Source organism: Dermochelys coriacea, chromosome 1, assembly GCF_009764565.3.
Source record: "Dermochelys coriacea isolate rDerCor1 chromosome 1, rDerCor1.pri.v4, whole genome shotgun sequence".
Taxonomy (NCBI): domain Eukaryota; kingdom Metazoa; phylum Chordata; order Testudines; family Dermochelyidae; genus Dermochelys; species Dermochelys coriacea.
In genome coordinates, this window is record NC_050068.2 from 289,829,755 (window position 1) to 289,849,680 (window position 19,926).

The 19,926-nt window shown below is 40.2% G+C and overlaps 1 protein-coding gene across 16 annotated transcripts in view; it reads left to right on the forward strand.

Moving 5' to 3' along the window:
* GRIP1 (glutamate receptor interacting protein 1) overlaps positions 1–19,926 on the forward strand; it is a 535,595-nt gene that overhangs the window by 506,845 nt on the left and 8,824 nt on the right. For 9 of the 16 annotated variants that reach the window (XM_043493765.1, XM_043493769.1, XM_043493773.1 and 6 more), the window contains 3 exons: positions 5,179–5,290; positions 5,425–5,469; positions 7,906–8,139. In XM_043493765.1, coding sequence (XP_043349700.1) covers positions 5,179–5,290; positions 5,425–5,469; positions 7,906–8,139 — 391 coding nt within the window. The remainder of the gene's footprint in view (positions 1–5,178; positions 5,291–5,424; positions 5,470–7,905; positions 8,140–19,926) is intronic. The other 7 variants (XM_043493782.1, XM_043493794.1, XM_038381679.2 and 4 more) reach the window with 1 other exon arrangement.

Below are 19,926 nucleotides of genomic sequence, written 5' to 3' on the forward strand. Positions count from 1 at the left end.
AGCCTTCTCTTCACAAGGAAAGAGAACCAAGAATCACTGGGAACAGATGAATTAGCAACTCTAGGTTTTCCTCCGTCTTCCACTGCTAGAAAGTGTGGATACAAAGGGAGGAAAAAACAGAAATTCTTATCACTCCAAAGGCTGTAGCCTTCAGTCTTAGTGGAACTGTTGCAGAGGTCTCTGCTGCTTCTACCCAGGTGACAGGATCTTCCAGAGCCCACTTCTCATTCCAGTACAGACTACCTGAGCCTAACATCCTAAGTGGCAAGGCCTAAACAAGAAAGGATACTCATCCAAAGTAATAGAGATTCTCATAGCCTCATGCAGGCCTTTTACCCTCCTGGATCAAGCAAGAGTTTGGACAAAGTTCTCCTGTTGGGTCAAGAGAGATAGAACAAGCCCAGGAAAATAGGTATGCCAGCTCTTCTGGATTTCTTACAGCAAGGCCTAGATTTGACCCATCCATTCAAACAGATAGTATCTAATCCTTTCCATAAAAATCTCTGCTTTTGGAAGATATAAGCCATACTGTATCTTCCATGACGCCAAAATAGTTCTCAGTACTCTGGAACCATTCATAACCAAGGTTAACTCCTTCTTCCATAGCTTCCAGGAGATCATTATTCCTTTGTTTTACCCAGCTGAAAAAAGCAAGATGTGAGGAGAGCAGTTAGTCTATATCTTAAAAAGAGCTGATTAACTCAATAAAACTTCATTCTTAGTCATTTCCTTCCACCTCAAACACCTTATGATTAAAGTATCCAAGTCTTCCATTGCTAGGTGGATCAAGATTGCCTCTTGATACTTAACCAGAAGGATGCAACAAGTGTACTCTAGTAGATGTGGAGATTTAGGCCTAGATCCTTGAAGATATTTAGGCATCTCAGTCCCATTGATTTCCTCAATTTCATTGACTGATTGAGAATCTGGGTCTTAATATTCTACATACCGAGATTCAAATAACTGAAGGTGTTGAATTGGTTCCTAATAGGACTTGGAATTGTTAATAGTTAGATTTCATCCATTCTAACTGAAGTTGTTCCAGACGTGATAAGTGGCATTAAACTATGAAAATACCATTCTTCACCCTTCTACCAGCCAGACAGTAAAACATCCAGTCCTGTTGGTGAAGGGATTTTAATTCTTCACAGACAGTTAATTCCATGTTAGTGCTCTGAAAAAATGAAAAAGTAAGACATTGACTTTACCGTCATGTGTGAGCAAACAGAAGACCAGGCTTCTTGGACACTGACTACTGAGATTACTAGTGTAAAACCTTTAGTAAGGGAATCCATCCATCCTTGCTATATGCTCCCAGTTGTTTTTAAATTAATAGCTTTGTTTTACCAAAAGAAGCACATTTAGCATCCGTTCAAACTCATCCTTTGTTTCTCAGACCAGATATAATCATGGGTTTGATAAATATACTGTTTGGGGACCAGTTAAATACCAGGCTGAAAAGTTTAATCATAGATGAACAAAGAATCTGGGTAATAAAAAATATAATTTAATTTGTTGAAAATAAACATATTTTCCAGCTGTCCTTTAAAAGCAAAATCAATAGAACTATACTTCATACAAAAGCTATTTCCTCCTTACCAATGTGAAAATCCTCTGAGACATGCAGCACAAATAACAATAAAGATTATCTGAAGACAGTATCTAGAAGATGGACTATACCACTGCTGATGGGATTCCTAAATGATTTCCTCAATTTCATTGACTGATTGAGAATCTGGGTCTTAATATTCTACATACCGAGATTCAAATAACTGAAGGTGTTGAATTGGTTTCTAATAGGACTTGGAATTGTTAATAGTTAGATTTCATCCATTCTAACTGAAGCCAGACTCTTCTGAGGGACTTACCTATCCTTCCAGCCAATCAGAGGAAAGGATAGGGCTCTAGCCCCTCTGCCACTGCCTCCAGCTAAGTTCTTTGTCCCTCCCCTGAGTAACACTAAAAAGTACAGGTTTCAGAGTAGCAGCCGTGTTAGTCTGTATTCGCAAAAAGAAAACGAGTACTTGTGGCACCTTAGAGACTAACGAATTTATTTGAGCATAAGCTTTCGGACCGAATGCATCCGATGAAGTGAGCTGTAGCTCATGAAAGCTTATGCTCAAATAAATTTGTTAGTCTCTAAGGTGCCACAAGTACTCCTTTTCTTTTTACTAAAAATTACGTTTTTCTGCCTGCTTTGTATTGTGTAGTGCAGCTGCAGAGAGGAGAAAGAACACGTGGCAACTGAAAGAAGTGAGAGTATTCGGGGCAAGTCAAGGAAACCACTCAGAGTAAACTGCAGAGGAAAGAGCAGGGAGGTACCTAAGGGAGCATGGTGAGAGAGAGGGTGAGAATTAGGTGAAAGAAGTGGTGGAAGGGGAAGGGAAAAGAACAAACTCCAGACTGAGCAATAGAGAGTGAAACCAGAGAAATGATTGAAATAAATAGCAGAATAAGAGAAAGCAGAGACAAAAAGCAACAGGAGAGAGAGAAATGGGGAGAAAACAGGCAAAACACAGTAAATGCTTCAGGCAAGGAATGGCATTGAGACCCAACAGTAGGAGAGCTCAGACACTGATCCATGCGATGGGGGCTCAAGTCAAAAAAGGTCAGGACTCACTGCACTAGTAAAATACTGGATTAGATATGGATTACATACATTATATTAGTAAAATACAATATTGGACATATTTGGTTGTTTGAAATCAATGCTAGTAATTAAACATAAGTGCTCAGAATGGTAGAAAAGGCCAATTTTTAAGCTCAAAGACTTTTCTGAAACAGCATTTGAAAGTAACTGCATCTGTATCTGAGCAGATATGCTCACCAGTGCTGAGCAATATCTTAGAATAGACGCTGGCGCTCTATGGAAAGACATTGTGAAAGGAGACCCATTTGCTTGAAATGGCCAGCCACAGTCTGCCTGATGGTGGTTGTAAGAAAGAATCCTTGAAGCATACATGCCACGTGTGTGAAGCATGTCAAGCTGTAATGTTTGTGGCATTAAAAGCTATTATGTTAATGGAGTACTGATCGTACTATTTTGGCAATATGCTGTTTATCAAGGAAGCACAGAAATACCACCATAATGGTGCTTCGTGTGTGTGTGTGTGTGTGTGTGTTTGCGCGCGTGCACATGTGCACTTCTTCTGAGCTTCTTGTCATTCCAGACAAGCCCTGCTAGCCCTTTAAAATACTGTGCTGGTGTCACTCTGTATTGTTTCTGCAGTAAATTGGTTGTTTTTATCAGAACTCTCTCTTACTGGCCCACTCTCCTATGTGTCACTGTTAGCAAAATCTTGCAGGAGAAAGTTGGTAACAAGGCTTCAGCACTTTTATGAAACAAAGCATGAATCCTCAACAATAAGAATGGTCCTGGGAATGGACTTCATTGGGGCTTAAGCACATGCTGAAGCACTTTGCTGGATCAAGCCCTAAGTCTGTGAAATAGTGTTGAAGTCCTGAAAGAGAATCTATACCCTGCAGGCTGTGGTTTGTATACAGCAATTGCAGCAGTTGCTCTGATGGAGGCAGGGATGGGGCTAAATTGATTATGATAAATGTAGCATAGAATGAAGGAGACAGCTGAAAATGTCAGGATTTCTTCTTGGACTAGATAAGTTTGTGAGACATTATTTGCAGACATGAGGGCCCTCTTTGCCTACCACAAGGGAAATCTGTAGATGGAAAAGCCTAATTACAAATATTTCATTGCACTGATTAGCTATGAACTCTAATGATGCCTAGTTCACTAACTTTCATTAAGATGTCCCAGTTATTACAGGAGGAAATTTACATTAGATTGTTCTTAGAATCTACTTCTCATTCCCCTTTTAAAACACTGCTCAAAATCCACCTCTTTTACAACCAGTCAGCTGCTAGTAATTGCCTGTGTATGGGAGATTGGCTATCACCTACTTTTTGTATCCTACCTACTCTCACGTTCTTATTGTAATGTTTCTCCTTTTTAATCTAAACAGCTAGTCAGAGTTCAGAGCTCTGGGGATGTTCCAGTTGGAAGTAGAAATGGATGGAGTCTGGTATTCTTTTTTGGTGCAGTCATCTTGTTTATTTACAAGGAATGCACAAAGTCTTGTTTCTCTGAAAACAGGAGGAACCAGGAACAAAAGGAGAAGTTTCTTAACTGACAGTCCTAAGCCTCTTTACCCAATACCAGACCCAAAAGCTCCCACTAGGTTTTTCCAGAGTCACACCGTGTTGACAGGCTCCTACTTGGCTTCCTTGCTTTTTGCCTCTGCTGCTCTCTCTCTCTTTTGTGTTTCAGAGTAGCAGCCGTGTTAGTCTGTATTCGCAAAAAGAAAAGGAGTACTTGTGGCACCTTAGAGACTAACAAATTTATTAAAGCATAAGCTTTCGTAGCTCACGAAAGCTTATGCTCTAATAAATTTGTTAGTCTCTAAGGTGCCACAAGTACTCCTTTTCTCTTTTGTGTGTTCTCCCTTCTCTTGGTGTGTCTACACTGCACACTAAGCCCAAGCTCTGACTGATATTTGAGCCCAAGCTCCCCTTCTGTCCACACAGAAATCAGTCTGCTCAGGTCAGCAAGCACTTAAGACCCCAAGTCCTGGGACCCTGCTAAGGGGTGGGTCAGAACCCAAGTCCCACTCATGTCTAAGCTTTGTCATTTTGCAGTGTTGACATAGCTCAAGCCATAGACGTGAGTCTGAAGGTCTGGGTAGCGCAGTAGGGATGTTTTAGCATAGCTGTAAGATCTGGGTCTAGCAATTGTAAGTCCAGGTTTACAATGTAGGATGGACGGATGCTCAGGCATGGGCTTGAAAACACCAAGTCTCACAGATCAGGTTCATAGAGTAGATGCACCCCCCCACCCCCCAACACACACAAAACACAAACAATGCTCAGCAAAAGCCCTCTACCACTCAGTCCGAACTCCTGGGCAGATTCACAACCCCCTTTTGCCTTGGGTAAGGGGGTTTCTGTTTAACTTTTCCTGACAGTTATGTTCATTGAAAGGTGCATTAACATCCAGTCTCAGAGGTTTGTGATCCAAGCAGTCACCGGTACCTCTCAGCGTAACACTGACATCCTATTGTTGTAGCTGCTGTGTGTGACAAGACACTTTTGCGACTGATACGCTGCAAAGTGAAGCCTGTGTGGTGTTTGTACATTTGACTGAAATTCTCTTTGTGAACCCAGCTTTTCAGGTGCCCACGGCAACAGTGAGACTGACCAGGAGGAAAACTTCTGGTCTCAGGCACTGGAGGATTTAGAGACCTGTGGCCAGTCAGGAATTCTGAGGGAACTAGAGGTAGCACAATCTTTCTAATAGAGATGTAACTTTTTTGTTTGTCTTACATTCATTTTTCTGTTCTCTTCTTCTTTTTTCTTTAAGTTTGCATTAATCACACAAATTCATTTAAAAGCTTTAACCCCTTTCCACAGGACAAGGCTGACAGGCGTCTGTATTTGAGAAACATGACTCTCTCGGTACCTACCCTTTATGTTTATATTTTTGCTTGTGCAGCTGCCTCCCCCCCCCAAATAAAGCTATTTTCTGTTATATTATGCGTTTGAAAGTAGATAAACATGATCACCCAAAAGCTTCCTGTCTTGTAGCTTTTGCTGTGCGCTCTGCTAACCCATGCAGCATTTTGTGCAGAGTTTTTAAGTGGCCAGAATTTTCCAGCAGCAGTGCATCCCTCTCCTTAGAGCCGCTTTATGAAGTTTTTCTTGGCATGTTATAATTTGTCTCTGGTCTGTAACTTACTTTGATTAAGATGAACATAAAAGAAAAACAGCATCTCAAATGTTTTTAACAGGAATCTGTCACCTTGTGAACAAAAACAGCATGAGAAATGTTCACAGTAAAGAAAATTTGTTGTATTTTCACATTGCACCCTGAAGTTAATTGCAAATCTGAACTCCATATTAACTTTGTATCAGATGACTTTGGGGAAGGAGGAAACAATAACTGTGCATTTGTAATACATTTTCTGTAAGTTCTTTAATCAAAACAATTAAGAATATACTGACAGTTTTAAAGCTGTCAAATGGAAAATCCTAAAAATATGTTCTTTTATGTTCTTTTCAATTTCCTGAGCTCCTAAGCTGGCAAAATCTCATTTTCATTTTTATGTCCATATGAAGTCCCTTAGCAACCTCAAGGAATGTGAATGGCATAACTGGGTGAAACTTTTGCAGTTCTAAATGATCTGTACATGCTCAGATTTATGGCTTCCATATTGCATGTATGGTTACTTTAATGTGATTCTGAAATACTTGTAATTGCAAGACAGAGAAATTAAGAGAAAAGCTAATGTCAGTTTACCAGTAGTTTAATTCTGTGGTTATCTATGGCATGGTACCACACGGTTCTCTTGTGATTTTCATTATTCAGAGCACAGTAAAAGGGTATGGAAATAGATAACAGGAATGGATATTTCAACAAATTGACGTTCTTACAGTTTCGACCATCAATTTATGGATTTAAAAATTAAAAATCAAAACTGTGGTTGAGTGCTTTACTGCTATCACTATATGTAATTGTATGGCCAGCACAATTCTGAACAGACATCTGTCCACATAACATTATAGAAGTAGGATTCCCAATGGATGACAAGATGTCTTTTTGCATCAGAAGGCTAAGATGGGCTGTGTCTGTTTTTAAAGTACTGTCCCTACTTCCTTCATTAGGACTCCCTTCTCATTGCTCATGTCAAGGTCTTCAGCCAAACAGCAAGGTGAAATACACTTTATCAAGTCGTCTTGCTGCTGCTGTTTCACAAGGGAGCATCATAAGTCACGCTTAATGTGTTGGGAAGCTGTTACAACCATAGTACTGTCACATAATTATGGCAGTGCTGGTGCTGACGGGAACATGGGCAGCACAGAATCCAGAACCAGTGGTTCTACTCAAAAACATACCTGATTTTTTTCTCAATTCCCCATATTTGGGGAGGGCTATTTGCATCCTCTGCCCCCTTGAGTTGTGACTTTTCTTCCTTAATCTAAGAGGAGACTCCATTCCTCTTCAAAATCCCTGCCCTAGCAGTGGTTACAACCTGTACCCCCAGTGCTTGCAGAAAGTAAAACTGAATGTTTAAGGGCATCTGATTAGATTTTTACATTCCACAACACAGAGGAAACAATTCCTCCTCTATATTTATATTTGTTGATATTAAGCTATTCTACCTTAGGGATGAAGTGGGAGTTTTGCCTTTGATTTCAGTGGATCCAGGTTTTCACCCTTTGCATCCACAGCAATATTACCAGTGAGAATGTTACTGTTCCTGGGAGAATGAAACTGATGCAGGAGACACAGCTTTGTATCTCTTCACATATACTGGTGGTACTTTGGAAAGTTACTGCTACAGCATGATTATTATATTTGGTTTCTTCTCAAGCAGCTACTCTAAATGATCTGCTGTTCTGTGGCCGGTGTCTAGTCACCATCAAAGACAGTGCTGGTTCTAGGGTTGTCTTCACACTTTGCTGGCTCACGTATTTTTCCTTGTAATCTGTATATGCCACTATAGTAAATGCCTTCTTTTATTCAAGTTCTAGGGCAAGCTAATGTTCCAGAATTTGGCTGTCATTTTATTTTAAAAATATCTTCAGTGTAAGTAAACAGTTGTACTGTTCAGTCATTCAGGGTGTTTGGCTTCATAAAAATAGCGGTTTTAATGCTTTCTTTGGCATTTTGGTTTAAAATGTCATCTGAAAATGTTTTGCTCACGGTTGGGCTTTTTTTTTTTTTTAGTGATTTACAACCAGTTTGTATGTCTATCCACCTGCCTTTTGCTGTGCCCTGAAGTGATTTTGGTTTGACAAGAGATTAAAGAATTTTGCCTAGTGTTATAAAGTAACCCTTTCTTTAATCCAAGTTATACATTTTTTTAAAAAACCTGTTTGTTAATGCTGTAGGCAACAATTATGTCAGGAAGTACAATGAGCTTGAATCATGAAAATCCACAGCCTCGCAGCCAACTGGGAAGACAAGCCAGTTTCCAGGAAAGAAGCAATGTGAGGCCACATTACAGCCAGGCTACCCGCAGTAACACACTGCCATCAGATGTGGGGAGAAAGTCTGTGGTTTTGAGAAAAATTAAACAGGAAATGAAAGAAATCATGTCACCAACGCCCGTTGAGTTACACAAGGTCTGTAATTTTTATTTTAGCAGCAATCCTTGCTTTGGATTAATGCATGCAGCATAAGGAATCTAATTATGTGTGATATATTAAGTACTTTTCATAATGATCCCATATACAGGCTTTTGGGGCTGTATATATTACTTCTTGCAACATACTAATGATATATTTTTATGGGGGAACAAATTGAGTAAGGTGCATTGTCATTTGCTGTTTGCTTTTAAAACATATCCTCAGTGGATACTGCTCTTTTCCAAGGAGAATCTGCTAATAATTTGATTTGACAACTGTGATCATTCATCTCTTCACAATGTATTTATTGAGACAACAAAGTTTAATTTGCAGAAAATATGAAAACTTTAGAAAACTATGCACATTGGCTTGTGGCTCCCATCGTTGCTTTGCAACATATTACACTGTTTTAGTTGTTTCCTTCTTCAAATTAACATAGACTAACATGTACTTGATAGACGACCAACTTGAAATCTATAGGACAGAGGTTAAACATTCACAGTAGCCATTCAACACATTGGGATCCCTTTTCTGTGAGAGGGATAAAATAATCTTCAAACCAGGAAATAGTATCAGAGGTGTTAGTCTGAATCCACAAAAACACAAGGAGTCCAGTGGTACCTTAAAGATGAACAGATTTATTTGGGCATAAGCTTTTGTGGGTAAAAAACCCACTTCTTCAGATGCATGGAGTGAAAATTACAGATACGCGCATAAATATATACACACTGGTACCTGAAAAGAAGGGAGATGCCTTACAAGTGGAGAACCAGTGTTGACAAGGCCAATTCAGTCAGGGTGGATGTGGTCCACTCCTAGTAATGGATGAGGAGGTGTCGATACCAGGAGAGGAAAAATTGCTTTTGTCGCGAACCAGCCACTCCCAGTCCCCATTCAAGGCCAAATTAATGGTGTTAAGTTTGCAGAAGTCTAGGAAATGTGGTTTATATAAAACAGGTTAGCTTTTCATTTCCTGGGGACAGGTATTCATAGACATGCTCTGTGGCAGAAAGGTGACTGTGCAGCTGAAGGCCATCTTCGGTAAAGCTGTGCAAAATATTCATAATAAATTTCAAGTCTGCTCTGTTGAACCTAAAGTATGATGTGTCTATGAACTGCAACCAGTGTTTCCAGAAGTTTGTGAAACTTTGGTGTGAATCCAGTGACTCTCCTGTATTCCCCTTTCCCCATCAAGTTTTGGGATGTTCTGTCCTTCAGGAGACATCTAAGGTAAGGAGGGAGGGGGTCTCCCCTTGACTGAAGGAGCCAGTTTATGGAGGAGTTCCTCATGAGAGGTTAAAAGCCATCAGTCTCAAACCTGAGAGAGAATTTGCACATGTTGATTTGTGTCTAATCTCTGCACACAGTCGTGCAGGTTTCTATTCCTGTACTGAACCTTCATGTCTCTCACAGCCCTAGCATGTACCAAATTAAATGTTCCCAGATAGCAGCTGCCAGTGGATCTGTTATTTGGAAGAGGAGTTAATTGCCACTGTAATGAATCAATAGGATCAGTTAGCTTAATACATGCTCATTCCAGAAGCCATTTGATTCTCAGTTTGATGTGAAATGATTAGTGGACTTGAAAATTCTTGAAGACTGTACTTTTTACATCTGTCCAGTTAATGTGAGACAGAGAATAAAGCTACATTGAAGGGATCCTTAAGGTCTTTTACCATCAAGCAAAAAGGCCGTTTTCTTCTGTAGGGAATAAAAACCTGCCTTTCCTCCTTTTCAATGACAAATTTGTTTTATCATGCTGCTGAGTAAGATTTCTGCTATTGGGTGTTAGATTCTATTTGCTACCTCTAAGTCCCTGTCTTTCATCCTTCTCTCTCTTCAGCTGCTATTTTTTTTTATTGCTGTAACTCTTACATTCTCTGAAAGGAGATAGAATAACAATGTTTTTCTACTCTGCAAGAAATGAAGTTGTTGAGTTTCCTAGTACTATCTATCTCTTCTGTCAAGATTTTCTCATCCCAACCCTTCCTAAAATGTTTATCTTGTATTTTTGTAAAAACTTCCAAGGACCGGATCCTGCAATGGGGGCCCACCAAAAGCCTTAGTCTTCACATCATGTGCTATCCTTTTTTAATTTTGTCACACTTGTTTTTGTAAATCATTAATTTTCTCAATTCTCTAAATCTGGTTCCATGCATTTCATTTTATGTAGCAATGAACCTGCTGATTTCTCTTTCTGCTGTGATTGTACCCATTAGTTCAGTGATCCTAGGTACTGATCACTTTTTATTTATACCCTTGAGAGAAAAATATACTAGAAACATTCTCAGCTTTTAAAAGGAAAGGAACACCAAAGAGTTGGAATGTAGCAAAATAGCCAAAAGTGTTGGATTCCAGAACAAAATAGCATCGCCATAAAGATGTTTGACATGAATACTCTGTAGCAATAGGTGTTTTTGTAGGAAATACTTGCTGTGTTTCAGAAGTTTGTGGCACTACTAGCCAGTTTAAAAAAGGGGGAGGCTAATTATATTTTTAAATGGTAAAACCTTTGGCCCAAGAACCTACTGTAAAGTGCCGTGAGGTAACAAAAGGAAAAGGGTAGCCAAGTAGTTATTTTAAAATTTGAGATATTGTATCTCAAAGTTCTGGATTGCAACAGACAATGCAAATTCCCCAGGGAGAGATTTTTCTCTTTTGGGCTTGAAAAAATGCGGTCATAAGACACACACAATATTGGGTGCTAGGTAACATACTTAAATTCACTGTTCCTGCCCATATATATTAATCAAACCATGCTGAGGGTAAATAGAAGAATTATAGGAATGATTCTCCACACAGAACCAGGTGGTTTTCACTGATATTTATTGGCTTTGCTATGCAGCAGTGCAATAAAACAAAACATTACTAGAAAAAAAAACACCTTTGTTATAGTCACAACAATGTTGCTTTTGTTTTGATGGGGAAAGTATTGCTCTACATTTTTCCCCCCACTATCACTTACAAATAAAGGGGAGGGAGGGAAAGTACAAGTCAGCCCTGAACTAAGCTGTACTTATTAAGTGTTCAATGGAAGAATGTTGAAACAGAAAATAGAACAATGATCTTTGCCTTGTGTATTTGGATAAGGCTGTAGTTGGAGTTTTTCAAGTCAAAGTAAATAAGGTTCAGTCTCCCTGATGGTTCATTTCCTTTGACAAAAAACAAAAGAACTGAAACTGATCCAGGAGTTAGCATGCCAAGTAAGCTAGGAACAGAGCAGGAGATCAAACTCATTATAGACATTTCTCCATTCACAGAAGACAGAAGAATCAGAATCTGGAGGAATGAGCCCTATTGAGCTTTTCCACCCCAATGCTATCTAAGCAATAGGCAATAATTAAAGATGGCACTGGGTGTTCCCTAACTGGCAATATTTTCATCCCGCCTCCAATACATACATGTGTTTGTTTTCTCTCTAGCTTTCCCACTCTCTAAGTGTGAGCTGATGTTGTTACTGGGGGGGGAAGGTAAAAAGGTGGTTCTTGTATTTGGATCTGAACAAGCTGTGGCACAAAAAAGCCTTTAAGTATTCTACAGTGAGGATCTTACCACTGAAAATGCTCTACCCCCTGCAGGCAAGAGTCTGAGTCTGGGTCAGCTGCATACACCTCTGGAACCACATCTGTTTTGGAAAATTGTGATTAGATAGGCAGTCTGAATGGGATGTGTCTAAGCTCCCTCAAAGTCTCTGATCCATCAAGGTGCCTAGCATGTGCTTAACTTAAGCACAAGAATATTTGCATTGAGTTTAATGGGAGTACTCACATTCTAAGCACCTTGCTGAATCAGGGCATATATCCCTTGTAGATCACACCTTAACTTCAATCCAAAAAACAGGATTAGCAGATAGAGGTCTCATGTATTGGGTTTGCCAGATTGTGATGGTAATGATGCTAATAGAACTGGACTCTTAGTCAATTCACTTTCACTTGTAAAAGAGTAAGAACATAGTACTGTACTGATGAAAAAGCCCACTGCTATAACACACATGCAAGCAAAACCTAATCCAGTTATGATGCAGATGGAGGAAGAAGTGGAGTGGCTAAAACTATTCAGACTGGAACCCTAAATGGGTCTGACTAGAGATACAGCTTTATGAGTGTGTTATCTAACCAAATAGTTTGCCCTTCCTAGAGGAGGCACCTATCAGTAAGTTAATATAAAACTGAATGACTGACTTGCTTAACACTGCAGACTTTGTAGTAAGCTGACAGGCATTTGTTTTAATTATATTGCTTAGCCATGCATATGTAGTCTTGTCACTGTTAAGGCAGGAAAAAGAAAACATCAGGTTAAGAAGAACTATTATTTAACACACATATCGTGATAGTGCCTAGAAGCCAGCTGAGTCAGACCCTCACCCTGCAAGGTTCTTAATAAGGTCACAAGAACCAATCTATCCTCAGCTTGTGAGTGTGTAAAAAAGATCAAGGTCATAAAATAAAACTTAATGTAAAGCTCATTACCAATTATACACAATTACATTGTATTATTGTTTTCATGCAATGAGGATCTCTTAAGCAATTGATTAAAATTAAATGAGAAAACCATATCAGAATCTAAACACTGTCATTCCAGCTCTTTTAAAAAAAATGTAGATGGTAAACAACTCTTAAGCTGGATAATGTATTGCTACATCAGCACCCAAGTATCTAGTGAATCAAGGGATTAATTATAAGCATGTGGATTCTTTTTTCTATATAGCACAGGGGACTCTTAAAAAAAAAGTTTCACACAACTCTATTCTAGTCCCTTTGTCAGCAAAAGAATTTAACAATCAGATAATGTTTCAACTTTCTCATTCTCAATAGTCATCTGCCTGAAATTACAAGCAAGTTGAGAAATTTGAATGGCTGACTCAGTCTGCTCTAGATGTAAAAAATTAACATCCAGAGATTTTCCCAGAGCTTGGGGGGGGGGGGAGGAGGAGAATAGAAACAGATGCTGCTTTAAAGACTCATTACTTCATAAATTTTGACTTAAAATTTGTGAGCATTTAATTTCCTAAGTTTCCATCTCAGATTTTATGTTTTCCTGATCTACTGATGCCATTTTAAAAGTCTAATGAATCTTCAACCAAGGCCAAAACTTCAAAACAGTTGTGATCAAAATTACTTGCTTAAACAATACAAAATAGCTTAGGTGATATATTTATTATCTACAATAGTGCACCTTTCAGATAAGCCAGTTTAGTTACAAGTAAGCAAGCTACAACTGAGCTGCCTGGGTGAAAAAGGTTTTGCTCACAGTGAATCTTAAATACAAAGCAAAAGATTTCCAACAGCAGATCTTTTCTGGGAATTTTTCAGATATTCCCAATTATATCTCAGGGTGAAAAAAAAAATCCTATAACCCGAACAACATAAAGGAAAGCTACCTGCAGAATACTGCCTTTCAACAACTTAATGGTCACCAAGCCAATAATAATAATATTGCCACTTTGTTCTTTAGAGAAACTCATTCTCTTTCCTCTATTTTTTAAACTTCAGTTAAGAGTTAAGAATATAAATATATTGACACAACAAGGAACAGCCTTCAGTGCAAAAAAGCAAATGCCTTATATTCAGTAGATCCTGAGGTCTAGAGAAGTTAGATGGAATCAGCAAGAGCCTGCAGTATGAAAGAATACATCTCATAGCAGCAGAATCCCTGCCAAAGTCTCAAAGCAACTTGTAGTACATAAGAATGAATCCTTATAGCCAGCTAAAGTTTGATTTTGGTGTAAAAGAACCTGCATAGGAAGAAAATGTCAGCTACTAAAGGGCTCTTTAACCTAGTGAAAAATGAGGAATTTTTTACTCAATAATCTTCTTTCTGCAGCCCAACATCTCCAACAATACTGTTGGGCTACTCACCAACCATTTACAGTTTGAGGCAGTGCAGCAGTGCACCACAGCCCACACTGGCTATGCCCCTCCTTCTCCGGCTTCCCTCCAGAAGAGTCATTCCAAAAACAATGCACAAAGTCTCTGAATATGATTAGTAACAGTAATCTTAATTATGTGCGATAGACTAACTGGCATGCAAGCTGCATAGCTGAAGGGGGGCCCCAAGACAACTAGGTGCAAAAGAGGCTGTTGTCTTGGCCTGATGGAGTAGAGACCCCTAGCCAGGACTGCAAGGAGGAGGAGGATCCCTCCACCATGGGGAAGGCCACCCCGCTGCTAAACAGCTCCTGCCTGGGGCTGGCTTCTCACTCTTGGCTGGTGAACAAGCAAGTGGGGTTGTGAAAGTGGGGCTGCAGAAGGCTCTCTGCAGGGCCAGTGACACCTCATCCCAGCAGGTGCAAGTTGTGGGGAAGGGTGTAGGCCTGGCAAGGCAGAGCAGAGAACTGGCACTCTCAGGTAGTGAATGAGTGGGGCTGTGACAGCAGGGCAAGGCTGTACTGCTGTCGGATCAGTGACACCTGATGTCTACAGGTGCCTGGGGTAGGAGTGGGAGGCTGCTCTCATGCAGACTGTTTCTGATGGATTCCCCACCCCCATCATTTACCAACATCTATTGATTTAAACTGAATCCTGCCAAGCCTCTGCATACTCCAGACCCATAGAACTTCACAGTATTAATGCCTGCTTCAAAGTCCAAGACCTGTGTTTGAGTTGAAGCATCTCTTCTTTAGATTGATTTTTTTTTTAATCTTGATTTAAGTGTCCAGGGATGGAAAATTCACCACAACCCTTGGTAAATTGCTCCAACGATTAACTACCCTCACTGTTAAAAACGTGCACCTTATCTCTAGTCTGAATTTGTCTAGCTTCACCTTCTAGTCATTGATCATGTTCTCTCTCTATTGGCAAGATTTCAGCAAGACTGAAGAGCTATTTATTATCAAAATTTCTGTTGCACATGTACATACTTACAGATTGGGATCAAGTCACCCCTTAACCTTCTCTCTTTGATAAAACAGATTAAGCTTCAGCTTAAGCAGTGGTTTCTATCACTATAAGGCATGTTTTCCAATCCTTTAACCTTCATAGGGGAAGTTGCAAGCAGCAAACAATAGGGACAGATAAAGAAACGGACTTAAATAGAGAAATCTCCCTTCCGAAGTAAATCCCTGAATGGTACAAGTTTGGGTATTTTGTTGTTGCTGTTTTCTCTTTGGTCCCCACATGCACTTCTTTCCTTTCAAAGAAGGCCTCTGCAGAGGACAGAAAGTCCACCTTATAATATTTAATAAATATGTTGATGGGCAACCATATTGCTGCCCTACAGACTTCCTCCATATGCAGAAAAATCTTGTACTTTATCTTCCCAGAGATCTTGTAGAGCATGCTCTGCTTTCTTCAGGACTAGGTTGGGCTGATGTCTTGTATGCCTCCAGAATGCATAATTTAATCTATCTGCCAGGGATAGTGTGAAGACCTTGGCACTTTGAGTCAAAGGACACAAATAAGATGACGGATCAGCTTTGTCAATTCAGTGTGCTTGAGGTATATCTTTAGTGCTCTGCCTATGTCCAGATTATCCCACAGCTTTTCAGTAGGGTGCTGTGGATTTGGACAGAATGATGAGCACTGTTCCCGATGAAGCATGGAAAGATCAATTCACTTTTGGTAAGAGGTCCTAGCACCCTTAGAACCATCTTGTCATTGAAAAAACACTATGGATCCTGAATAGAACGAATTGCTGACTCCAAGACTCAGCTAGTAGACATGAGTGACCAAAGAGCAGGTTTTGATGAACAGGTAGAATGATGCGAGTGTTGTCACTGCAGCCAAGGGTGGGTAGTTAGGGTTTTAGCACAAGTGGCAGGCCCCACTTAGGAAAGGTTGTTCTGACTGTAATCTAGCTGCTCTGACCACTCTGAGAAATCTTCAAACTTGAGGATTGTCAGCTAAACAGACCAAGGACCCTGTGTGCAAAACACTTATGGCTGACACCTTATGGGCTATATAGTGCTGGGCTGAAGTCCCTTTTCTATACTGTCCTGCATAGCTGTGATACCAGTGTCCTTCTGGTTTCTGTTGTTTTCTTGATATTAACTGTACTGTTCCCATATGGAAGAATAGGTCTTTAGCATTAAAGTTCTTCTGGAGGTCAGCAGAATCACTTTGGAGGATAATCCAAGGGAAATTAGCGCTTCCCTCTCAACAGCCAAGCTGCCAGCTAGAGACTGCCAGGGTCTGAATGGAGGATGGGATGTTGGTGAAGGATGGCCTCTCTCACTGGAGGATGCAGTGGAGGTTCCAATACCAGATCCAAAAAACATGGTCGTCTGATTCAAATCAGGCCAGAGCATAGCCTGTTTTCATAGTGAGCTCTTAAGAGATGGTGCTGCCATCTCTGTTTCTGCTATCTGATCCAGTTCCCTGAGGTCAGGATAGTTCTGGTCTAGGGCTGTTAGGTCATCCAGCCAGGTCACTGTGGCTCTTACAAGGCAGGTCACCACTGGGGACGCCCAGAGAGTAGCCAAGGAAGCTTCAAAATCCCTTCGGTTGGATGTATCCTTGAGAAAGAAAATCCATTCCGATGGTATTAGCAAAAAGAAAAGGAGTACTTGTGGCACCTTAGAGACTAACAAATTTATTTGAGCATAAGTTTTTGTGAGCTACAGCTCACTTCATCAGATGCATGCGTGTCTTTTGCTAATGTTGCCACCGCAGTCTGGACCTTGGTATTTCTGTGGTAGTATGATGCAAGAGCCAAAAAATGCCATCACAGAACTGTGGGAGTCACTGACCTACAGAACGGCATACTAAGAACCAATGGCTGGAAATTAAAGCCAGAAAAAAATTACTTTAGAAAAAAGGAACAATTTTTTAACCAGGAGGATGATTAATCATTAAAACAAAACTACCAAGGGAAGTGGTGCATTCTCCATCTCTTGAAGCCTTCAAATCAAGACTAGATGTTTTTCACGAAGGGGTGCTTTAGTCAAGCAAGTTATTGGGCTCAATACAGGGTAGTTGCATGGAATTCTATGACCCACATTATACTGATCAGACTAGAAGATCTAATAGTCCCTGTTCTGGCCTTAAAAATCTATGAAATTCAAAATTATGGAAACAATTCAGTGCACTGCCTTAATTTTAGGTATGTTTTTATGTCCCATTAAGGTTAACAAGACTTAAGTACCTGCTTCAATGTTTTCCTGAATAGGGGCCTAAAATAGCAACACCAACAGACACAACAGATTAAAAAACCCCTCACTATTCAACCCCCAATTACAAATATAGTACAGGGAGCAGCACCTTTACATTGTTAGTTGCCACACCTTATATCACTGTATGGAAGGTGTTGGGTTTTTTTGCTCAGCAGTTAGTTCATTTAGCTATAAGCAATCAAAACCAACACCTGAAATTGGTTCTTCTACGGACCTAAACGTACCCAAAAACAGTCAGTTTCTGTCACAAGGAAGTTAAGTTTTCCTGTTCTTTGGCTATTTTGATATAGTGGGGGTGTCCTGTTAGCATAATGAGGAGCACAGGCTATGGAGAGCGCCAACAGTTAGATATGATTTTTTTTTATCCTAAGGGATATAAATTCTCATGCAGAATTGGGAAGGAGCTATCCATATGGGCAGAACGTTACACAGTGAGGTTTCTAGCACATTATTCAGAAGCATCTGGTGCTGGCCACTGTCAGAGGCAGGATAGTGGATTAGAAGAACCCTGCCCTGATCCAGTATGGAAATTCCTACAGACCTATAGAACAGAATGTGTGTGTTCTCTATGCTAATTCTCGCTTGCTAATCAAAGGAGGGATTTGGTTCCACTTTAGCTCCTGAAAGGAAAAGAGCTGCCTTCAAAGACTGTACCATCTTTTTCTGGAACATTATAAGGCATTTTTGAGTTTCAACTGGTGTGGGACACTGCACTGCATTTTTTTTACATTGAATTTGTGTGAAGTTTTCTCAGATGAGCAGTTCACTACAAAAGGATAGTAATGTTTCATGTGGAGTAGAGAGAAGGGAGCTCATTTAAAGAGAACATGTCTTGGTCCAGCACTAATTATTTTCTTCTTACCAGAAAATGTACACACAAATATCTGTCTGAAAAATATTTTCTTCCTTTATTTTCTAGCCTTGCTGGAATGGCTTAGTGCTAATAACAGCTGGAAATATACTTGAGATCAAAACAATCAGACATAACTGCCATATAACAATCAAAAGTCTGTCAACAACAGATTTCTGGAAGAGTTTTCAGGACTCCTCCTTATATATCAAGCTATCAGTACATACTAAATCTTTTTTATTCTTAATCGGACTATACATTTAGCAATACCTGAAATGCCTTTCCACCATTCCTGCTGTCTATGAAATCTGAGGTGTGATAAGAAATGATAAGAGTGGAGGAACAGAATTATTTGTAATATTTTGTACTATACTTCATACTGTACCTTTATCTGGAAGATTTAAGATCACATCTTACACAATGATGAAAGGCAAAAGGGTATACTTCACTGCAAAAGAAAATTATTTTAGGCTTTAGTTGAGATTTTATGCTGGTCCTGTAGTAATGTACTTCCCTGCAGGAGAGTGAGGAAAGGGAGGAGATGGTCTCTAAGCCTGTGGCTTGATGGGCAAAAAGAATGTGTGGTTTTTTTTTTTCAATCATGATATCTCAGTTGAGTTAGCTGAGAACCATTGAAAAAGACCCATTAAGATGCAGGATAAAAAAAAAAGTTACTAACCCTCTGTAACTCTTGTTCTTCTAGATGGGTTGCACATGTCCATTCCAATGTAGGTGTGCATGCCCCGAGTACAGTTACTAGAATTTTTACCCTTAGTAGTATCCATCATGTTGGCTCCAGAGCCCTCTAGTACTGCGCTCTCATAGCGCCAGTATAAAGGGCCCTGCCGACCCTGCACCCCCCCTCAGTTTCTTATTGTCTGACTCCAATAAGAGGGGACAGAAGGTAGGTCTGTGCAACACATCTAAAAGAACAACAGTTACAGAAAGGTTAGTAACCGTTTTTCTTCTTCGAATGCTTGCATACATCCATTCCAATGTAGTGTGCTCCCAAGCAGTTATATGAGAGGTGGGTTTGGAATTCAAGAACAAGCTGACTGCAAGACTGTGTGGCTGATATTGGCATAGTCTCTGGCCTGCTATGTGATGGCATAGTGCATCGAGAATCTGTGCACCAAAGACAAGGTTACTGCCCTTAGACATACTGAATAAGGACTTGAGCTAGGAAGGCGGCCAAGGAGGCTTGCGATCTTGTGGAATGAGCAGACAGGTTAGCTGGAAGCGGAACGCCGGCCAGCTTGTAACATGCATGATGTAATCCAGGGTGAAATCCTCTGTGTGGAGATGGGAAGGAGCTGGGTTGATCTGCGAAACAGTTTGGTTCTTTGTATGCAGAATGCCAGGACACATCTAACATCCACGGAGTGTAGGTGCTGTTCCTCGCTGTTCGCTTGCAGCTGGTAGAAAGACTGCTTGACTGCACCGTATCCTTGAACAAGATCATCTACAGGGTTTTCAATGCGAGGGCACAGATCTCCAAAACCTTTCTGGCTCAGGTGATGGCCACTAAGGCGGCTGCTTTCCAGGAGAGGTGCACTAATGAGCATATTGCCAGTGGCTTGAACAGGGGATCGGTAAGCTTTGACAAGATGAGATTTAAGTTCCAGAGAGGAATCGACTCGCTTACCTGGTGGTCTAATCTCTCCAGGCCTTTAAGAAAACAGATAACCATCTTGTGCAAAAAGACAGACCGGTTGTCAACCCAGGTATGGAATGCTGAAATGGCTGCTAGGTGACTGAAGACACAACCAAACCCTGTTATTTCAGAAGCAAAAGATACTCCAATATGAATTGCAAAGAGGATTGC